Below are 8,805 nucleotides of genomic sequence, written 5' to 3'. Positions count from 1 at the left end.
AACGCACTTTTCTGAAGGATTAAAAAAACTTGAAAAGCGATTGACCAAGTGTATAGAGCTCCAAGGAGATTATGTTGAAAAATAAAAAAAATTTACCCCAAAGAAATTGTTTTTATACTTCATTCTAAGGACTTATTGAACTACCCTCGTATGTCAAACAATAAGTATTGAGCGAAAGCGAACGAGTAAAGAAAAGAGGTTTTCTTGCATACTGAGACCTACCATGAGGGCGTCGTTCAGTGACAGTCCTGTCACTGATTTTGATGAGCCGTCAAACACCACACGTAATTGCGTCGTTAAACTAGAATTTTTTATCACCACATGATGTGGCAAGTAATACTCTTCCCGAATACAAGCTAATTTTGATTCAGACATATTACCGTTTGTCAAGTATGACTTCATATTTTCAATATAAGCTTCCTTGATTTCTGGTCGCAGTATTTTCCAATTTCTACACCTCGCGTAGTATTTTTTATAATGATTTTCACATTCTCTTTCTCCAAGTGAGAGAATTTTTCTTTCTAGACAGTTTTCGATTGTCCAGAATTTTTCTAACTGTTCGTTTAAGGACGTTGAGAGTAAATGACAAGACATTTGAATAGTTGTTTCTGGCAATGTAATTTTACCAGCCACAATCCACCCGAAAACGGTGTTTTGTAAAATGGCATTTTGATTGGGAACCTTTATTTTACCCTGTTTTAAAAGTTGCAGGAAATATTCAGCACCGATTATGCCATCGAACGGACCCGGTAAGTGGAATGAACGATCAGATAGTTTCATATTGCACCGAGTGGAACATTAATTTCTAGTTTTTTAGCCCTAATTTAGCTACCGTATGTTCTGTTAAAAGGTGTGGCTGCGAGCATGCGTCAAGAATAACTCTGCATTCTTGGTAAGTTCCTCTTTTATTCCTTATATGAACAATTGCAGTCGTTAGCAGTTTTTCATTTTAATGAGTAATTTCCGAATAAAATGTATTAACGTGAGTCGATTAAGTAATTTTTTTGGTTTCTATATGTAAGAGCGAATGATACCGTTTATTGCACGTTTTGCAATGACAAGATTTACAGTCTTCTACACGGTGATTCGACTTTAAACAATTAAAGCACAAATTTGATTTTTTAACGTTATTTATACATTCAGAAATGTTCGCGTTCACGAGTTGCTCACAATATTGCGTGAAATGAGAACCCTTGCACAAATGAAAAAATGCCTTAAACTGAGTCGCGTATGACAAAGTAGAATTATTTTCGATGTTAAAGTGTGTTCGACGATTCAATGTGTGCGGACCCGCACTGTCCTTTAAACTATTTCTACTAGATTGATCCGACTTTTCATTTTTATTTTTTTATGCGTTTCGAGAACTTTTCTGCGCGAATCCAAAAAGTCTAGGAGCTCACTCATTGTCGAAGAAGAATTGCCTTGAATTTCTTCCTTCCATTTGATACGCGAGTGATGATCAAGTTCAGAAGCGACCAGATAAATAGGAAATGCTTCTAAAAAAGGCTTATTTAAAGCTTCGAGTGCTCGATAGTGTTTGGTTGCGTTGTCGAGAATTTCACCTAGAGCAGAGGCTGATGTATTGTAACATGGTGTCAACTCAAAAAGTGCACGTATACGATTATCAACTACGGCGACGGGATCGTCGTAATACTTTTCTAGAATTGACCAAGCTACTTGGTAATTAGCATCTATAGTTTCTATGGATTCGACCTTTTCAGCTGCCTTACCGAGTAAACCTGATCGTAAATACATTAGTTTTTCCGAGTCAGTGAATCTATAATTATTATGAACGGCCGATGTAAAGGCTTCGCAGAAACCTGGCCATTTCTCGTATGAACCGTCGAATTTGGATAGATCTGCTTTTGGTACTCTATATTGCGAATCATTTCCGATAAAATCAGAATTTAAAGGAGTTGGATCAGATGGAATAGACAAATTTGCTGACCTCGCGGATTGCACGGACAGTAAAGCTGTTTTATCCCCGTTAATATGTGCCTTTGCTTTAGCAAGTGTGAAACAAGGTTCTTCTTCAAAGCATTTTCTCTCTCTCTTTTAGCTGTTCGGAAAAATCTGCATCTGTAACTATAGATTCTATTTCCGTTTGAATGTCTTCGAATTTAACGCGCAATCCCTTTATAGCTTCACATTTTCCGATTAGTTCGCCTCTAATCTGTTCATCAAGAGGCCTGTTTAAATATCCTTTCAAAATAGTTATTTTTCCCTTTAATAGAGCACGTAATCGCACGAGTTTTTAAAATTGGGTTCCGGCTTATGGATTCATTTGACTAATAAAAGCACTACACGACCAAGATAGAATTATTCAAACAGATAACAGTACGAGAAGTTAAGAAATTAATAATAGGATTTGTTGATTCAATTGAATAACATGGCAGAGACTTACGTTTCGTTGACAAGGGTAGACTACGTTGATCCTTGTCCGGTTTCCATCAATGAATTCTTCACGTCATCGTTTGTTGTTGGAAACGGCTCAAATGCTGTGGGTAGTAGATCAGTTGTAATTCAATTTGCAAAAATATGGAGTTGTACGAATTCAAAACGCACTTTATGCACTCTGTATATTTCGTTAATTCGTATGCGCAGTCACAGTTTCGATTATGATCACATTCACAGTTTCGTTTTTCACTATTCACAAATCAGTTTCAATACACAGTTTGTTTCTTTGGTTTTCAACCACTGTTTGTTTGTTTTTCATTCACAGTTCGTTTTTCAGATTTTCACTCGCGATTTTTCATTTCGTTGACTAGTTTGTATAGCTTCGATATTATTGCTGATCAATTTACGATTGATAGACCCGGTCGCTTCCTTAATGCTATAATCGATTTCGATATTAGTTTTCGTTAAATTTCAATCCGGCTATCGAAGGACCATGTTTAAGTTGCGGTTCTAATTTACTCAATTTATACGTGAATTAAGTGTCTTCGAACACTCCTCACATTATAAAAGCAATGATAATGATCTCGGTAAGTAATTTGTGAAACATCATTTATAGTAATTTGTGTTTATTTATCAAAGAGTAATCGCGAGTGAAATACAAGAAAAGTTGGTCTTACGAATTCTACAAGTAGAGTGTCGTCAGGTTTTCGCTAGGGCTCGAAGTCAAGAATTAGAGGAAAAGATGGCCGACAGGTATAGGTGGTGGTAGCGAAGTTTGACAATTTTAGCTGTGGGGTAAGAATAGAAATTGCAGTCGATGGCTCGTTGGAGAGTTATTATTTTATAACCGGAAAACCCCTGATCCAGGCTGAAGGCCAAACAGAGGCGAAAAGCAATTTAATAGAACTAAGTATAACAGGTGAACGGCTATAGGACCCTTTGCTTATTTTGGTACGCTCTGACTGAGTAACAAAGTTGCTAAATGGAAATTTCAGAGATAATTTGAGTTTCAAAACGTTTAAGATGACCCGGTGAAAGCTGCAGACCTCCTAGGAAGCTAAATTAGATGCTGTTAAATAACTAATAAATTTTGATGGATTTGTCGAGTGCAGATTGTCACGAACTTAAAATGAAAACTAGATTTGAACTGTCTTTGGGTCTCAACAAATGCAATTTTCTGCTTTGGCTCCTCTTCAAAATGTCTCAAGTTAGATTTTAAAAACCACACTTTTGATTTTGACTCAATGAAAATCCTTCATATTCTGCTTTTTATGTGTTAAAATAGTATTTTTAATGAACTTTCATAAAAAAATTAGTTCAGCAATAAAAAAATGTATGTTGTTTTTTATTGAGTTTTCAAATGAAGTTAGGAATAAGACTATTTATAATTTTGAAATGGAAGTGCAAAATTATTTAAGGATAATTTTGAGAAATGCGATTGTTTGAGAAATAAACTAAAATTATGAAATTAATTAATAAGATTTCAAATCTGGCCAAATTTTAGCTTCCGGAATTTCCTAAGCTAAGTAACATATTGCACCAAAAGATTTGAGCAGCTGCAGTGGATTTGAGTAAAATTTACTGAACCATTTTTCATGAAGTAAAATTTTACATAAATTTAAAAATTTATTATTTAATTTACAACATTATAAGTCAAATAAAATATTGTTAGAATAGTTATAATTCGCACATTTCGATTATTCTAAGTATTAATAAGCAAGTGCTAAATTCAAACAATTTTATATACCAAATGCCTTGGAGGCTGAAGTCCTTTTAAACTGTAAACCATCATTAAAGATAGGGGCGTGAATGTCCTAAATGGAAGTTTTCGTTTCTCAGTTACAAAAATTTAGAAATTTTATATCAGTTATTCGATAAATAAAACCATAATGGCAAGTCCTATCCAAAAATTGGTTGAAAAAAATGTTTTAGGACTTTTTGAAGCTGCAATTTCTGCCTGAAACTTTGTTCGGTATCATTCGCAGTTTCGTGCGAAATTTGAATTTTGTTTTTTGCGCACCTTTTTTGATTAATTAAACCAAAATAAAAAGTCCTACTCAGAAATGGTCTGAAATTGTTTACGTTACTTTTTAAAAGCTGCAATTCCCCCGCATGGGACTGTTTTTCGCATCTCGCGTCGTTGGACTAAAAAATTCAATTTGTTACTTTTTTCATTGTATTTTCGCTAAATAAGACCGCAATGACAAGTGATATAAAAAAAATGGTTGAAAGAAATTTTGTAGCAATTTTCAAAAGCTGAAATTCCTCCTTGAGACTTCTTATCGTATTTTACGTCGCATACCTGAAAATAGTTGCACGTGAAACCAAATGGTTGAAGTTTCAAGAAAAAAATTCGAATTTTCAAGAAAAAAGTTTAATCATTAACCAAGCTCTTCAATAATTTTAGTATAATTTTCATAAAAATAATTATATTTTTCATCAAACAGTAGAATTTTCAAACAAAAGAGATGGATTCTAAACCCTGACTATATTCATAGACTTTTCAAATATAAGGAACTAGCTTTGGTGAAAATTTTGCTTGTTATGCAAAACAAACAATACGTGTCTCATCTTTTGCATTGTAAAAAATAGATTTGAGCCACGAAAAATTCCGTTACATCACAAAGACCAGTCTGCCCGGATTTAATATTTGAAATCAATATTTTTTTATCCTTAAAAAAAAGCTTTTTTACATTTAAGCTTTTTACATGTTTTGTCTTAATCAATTAATATAACCCAATGCACCTGAAAACTCACCAATAATTATATATACTTAATTATAGGTACATATATTCCGATTTTTTAAAATCTAATAACTATATATATATATATTACACGTGGGATTGCTATACAATATACATAGATCTATGTGTACATCTTATGGCTTATGTGAATAATGTTAAAAGTGTGTGTGAGATTACTCTTGATCATTAAAAACATTAAAAACAAAAATGACACTATCAAAAATCGGAAAAAGTATTCTTCAATGCAAAGAAAAGTTCTGTGACTTAAAGAAATATATTCACTAGCTTTCAGTCGAGAAAAAGTTTATTTGACGGAAGTGTCTTCAAGTACCGAAAAAATCGGTTAAATCGAAATTTCGGTAGAAGTAGACCCTTTTCTACCTCCATTTGTACAAAAAAAATCCACCTGTTTGCACCGAAATTTCAGTACCTGTAGCTATAGTCTTATTTTATTCAAATACATTTCTTTAGTTCAAAGCAATAATTTTTTGTTTGAATACAGATCTTTTTTTAATTGGAGATGATTTTCTTCATTTGGAAGTATATTTTGGTTGAATAAAGTAAATTATATTGAAGGAACTGTATCTTTAATTCAAGAAAAATATTTTTTTATATTTTCATAAATATTTACAGTAGAAATTAAATGCAATTTTGTTCAACTTTGATTAATATTTATTTGTTTAATGATTGCCCATGACGTGATATTGGCATTTGATATTCTAATATAGATATTTATCGTGATCGATTTCTAAAACAAAAACAACGTAGCACTATTTCATTTACAACTTTTTACTATATCTTAGAGTTACAGCCATTCTTAATTTTGAAATTATACAGCCTAATTTAAAAAAATTTTAAATCAAAGTGATTTGACTTAGAAAAAACGAAAACTTCAAGTCGGTTACGTTTAAAATTGTACAATTTTAAAGGTTGGATTTCAAACGTCTTGAAGTTACAAACATTATGTACAATTATAATCTTTATTGTAAGAATATTTCATGAAAGACATCTAATTATCTCTCAAAATCACTAATTGAGTTTCATAATTTTTGAAAATCATTTTTAAGTTTTATTTTTTATGACTTGTTCTTGTAAGTTGAAAAATTGACATTATGTAGAAAAAATTACAATACCATTTTTAAGATAAATATATTATGTACATATCTATAACTTAAGAATACATCGAAATATTTCAATTCTTTTCGCAATATCGTCTTAAAGAAATTGAAAGAATATTTAATCTTGGGGATTTAATTATTTACTGAGAATGTACATTCCTAATCACTCGGCGGTTCAATAAGATCTAGAGAAAAATAAATATTATATACGAGGCCGTTCAAAAAATGTGTAACGTCCTGGGGGTGGGGACAACACGAGGTTCACTCCAATATTAAACTTACACAGACCTTATATAGAAAAAGCGACAGCAGGGGGGTCTGAAAGATCTGAATTCTAAAATATAAAATACTATCGAAGAGCCTAGAACTTAATGAAAGAAAAGTGTTCTGGAAATTTGTAATCAATATCTTCTGTTAGCTTCAGTAAATCTCCTGAGTACCTCATCCTTTTAATTGAAGGATTAAACCTAGAGACGTTAATAAAAGCAGGTATATATTTGGGACGGGAGGGTGGAGCACTTCGAATACTCCTGTTAGATCCCATTGATTTTTTTGTTTGTCATGAAATATTTTTTATTTTGTTTAACCGTCATATCTACCTACAATTCTTTAAATTTTAATAAATTCCAAAGCAAATTGTTATCTTGTATAAAAAGGTATTATAATAAGGTATAATGAGTCAATATGAATTAAGAATAAAATTCTGGGTTACCGTGGTTTAAAATTTATAACTTAACTTCAATGGAAATGTTTATTAAAATGGGCTTGCTGTTCGCTATAAATACATACATTTAGCTTTTAATTAGCAAAATGTATTTAAGAAATAATTGTAAGAAAGACGTAACGGCTTCAACCCCTGTCAACGATAAAAACATGTACCGAAAACATCCAGCTAATTGTGCCAAAATTCAAAAATTGAAACGATTAAAGTTGAAATTAACATCAAAGAAACTGAGCCTCGATCTGAGCAGTGTGGTATTTTAGATAAAAAATGAATAGATAAAATATTAAAAACTATGCATTTACTGACACACGTTCGTATTGTTTAAATTAGAACTAAATTTCTATTTCAGGTTGCACACTATTTAGTAGTTATCTCAAGTTTAAAAATTATTTTAAAACTTGAGTAAAATATTTCCATTGTTAATTGTAACTAACTTTTGAAGATTACGCTATTCGAACTTTTGAATGAGTATTTCAGTTTAAAATTATTTAGTTATTTAGAGAGTTACATAGGTTTCTGCTTTTTGTTCAGGTAAAAGTAGCAAAATTCTTATGTACGGCTTATTCTATTCGTTGATGAACTCTCTAAAAATGTTTTTGGCATGTTTATATTTACAAAAATGTATTTAAGAAAAATACTGTTGGTAAAATTAATTATGAATTATTATTAATTATACTGGCGTTAGGCATCAAACTATAAACTATGCTAGAACTATGCCTTCAAAATGAAATTATTTTCAACTAAATGACAAAGTAATTTTGTATTTGTATCGTATTCTTTTCATGTTCAATGTCACTCATAAATGAAGACTTCAGTACAGAACAAGATAAGCAACAAAGGCGGAATTTTCAGGAGAACGAAATAACGTTCCGTAAAATCGAAATCACCATTTAAAGATAAAAAAAAACTTTGATCCCGAGATGAAGTGTTTCTAAATTGAAAGAAGAAAATGTATGATTGAAAAAATCCAGATTCGAGAAACAGAATGTAGAAGTTTACAATTTCAAAGTGTCAGGAGCCTAAAACTGGAAAAGGCTTAATTACAATTACAAAAAGTTAACCAATTCCGAGTAAATCATTCAAGAATTTGGAGGTTCAAATTCAATGTGGTTTGAAAATCGTCTTAGGATAAAGACGACAATCAATTTTGCAATTTAAAAAAATAATAAGAACTTGCACCGGAGATACAGGGGAGCCGAATAGAAATAAAAAAGTGTTCATGCAAAAAAATGAATCCATTCCGGGAAAATAAAGATTTTTTATGTGCTTATTTATAAATGAATAATAATAATTTAAAAAATATCATTTCTAATGCCACGGCAAAAAGTTAAGTAAAAAAAACGCTTATAAAAGTGACTTTTGTAGAAAATGAAGATTTCAGATTTTTTGTGGAAAATCGATTGATTCAAGAGATTTTTCTTTAAAAAAAGAACCGTTTTAATATTGTATTGTTTTAAACAATATTTAGGAAAACAAATATGGTCAGAAAAAGGTCTTAAAGAAAGGTAAGAGGCTAGAGAATTTAAAAAAAAAGATAATGATGGGTTGCAATTACACTCAACTATTAGCTTTTGAATCACCAACAGTCTTATTTTAACATATTAAAAATGAGATTTCGAACAAATCCTTTGAACAAAATATGTATTAAATTGTTTGAGAATTTTATATGTAAAAAGCCCAGTTTCGGAAAAATGTTGGTTATCTAGTTCTGCACTGCAATCATTGAAAGTTACATAATGTTTCAAAATTTATAATCATATAAATAAAGCTGTTCACAATTTAACAATTTTAAATACGACCCGTTTCAACATGAAAGCATTGC

The 8,805-nt window shown here is 31.2% G+C and overlaps 2 protein-coding genes across 4 annotated transcripts in view; both read right to left on the bottom strand.

Annotated features, from left to right (window-relative positions):
* Nucleotides 1-8,805, bottom strand: part of LOC117177884 (alpha,alpha-trehalose-phosphate synthase [UDP-forming]) — a 285,945-nt gene that overhangs the window by 243,461 nt on the left and 33,679 nt on the right. For 2 of the 3 annotated variants that reach the window (XM_033368945.1, XM_033368946.1), the window contains exon 2: nt 2,405-2,833. The gene's annotated coding sequence lies outside the window, so the exon portion shown is untranslated. Of the gene's footprint in view, nt 1-2,404; nt 2,843-8,805 lie in introns of those variants that run through there. The other variant, XM_033368947.1, reaches the window with a different exon arrangement.
* On the bottom strand, nt 154-780 carry LOC117178652. Its single transcript, XM_033370076.1, has one exon. It carries the CDS (start codon nt 778-780, stop codon nt 154-156), a length of 627 nt encoding a protein of 208 aa, XP_033225967.1.

This window comes from Belonocnema kinseyi, chromosome 8 (genome assembly GCF_010883055.1).
Source record: "Belonocnema kinseyi isolate 2016_QV_RU_SX_M_011 chromosome 8, B_treatae_v1, whole genome shotgun sequence".
In the NCBI taxonomy this organism is placed as follows: domain Eukaryota; kingdom Metazoa; phylum Arthropoda; class Insecta; order Hymenoptera; family Cynipidae; genus Belonocnema; species Belonocnema kinseyi.
The sequence above is the reverse complement of the archived record's forward strand: the minus strand, read 5'-3'. Positions and strand labels throughout refer to the sequence as shown.

Excerpts from the sequence above, each read along its gene's own strand:
- LOC117178652 (XM_033370076.1), bottom strand. The coding sequence starts at position 780 with ATGAAACTATCTGATCGTTCATTCCACTTACCGGGTCCGTTCGATGGC.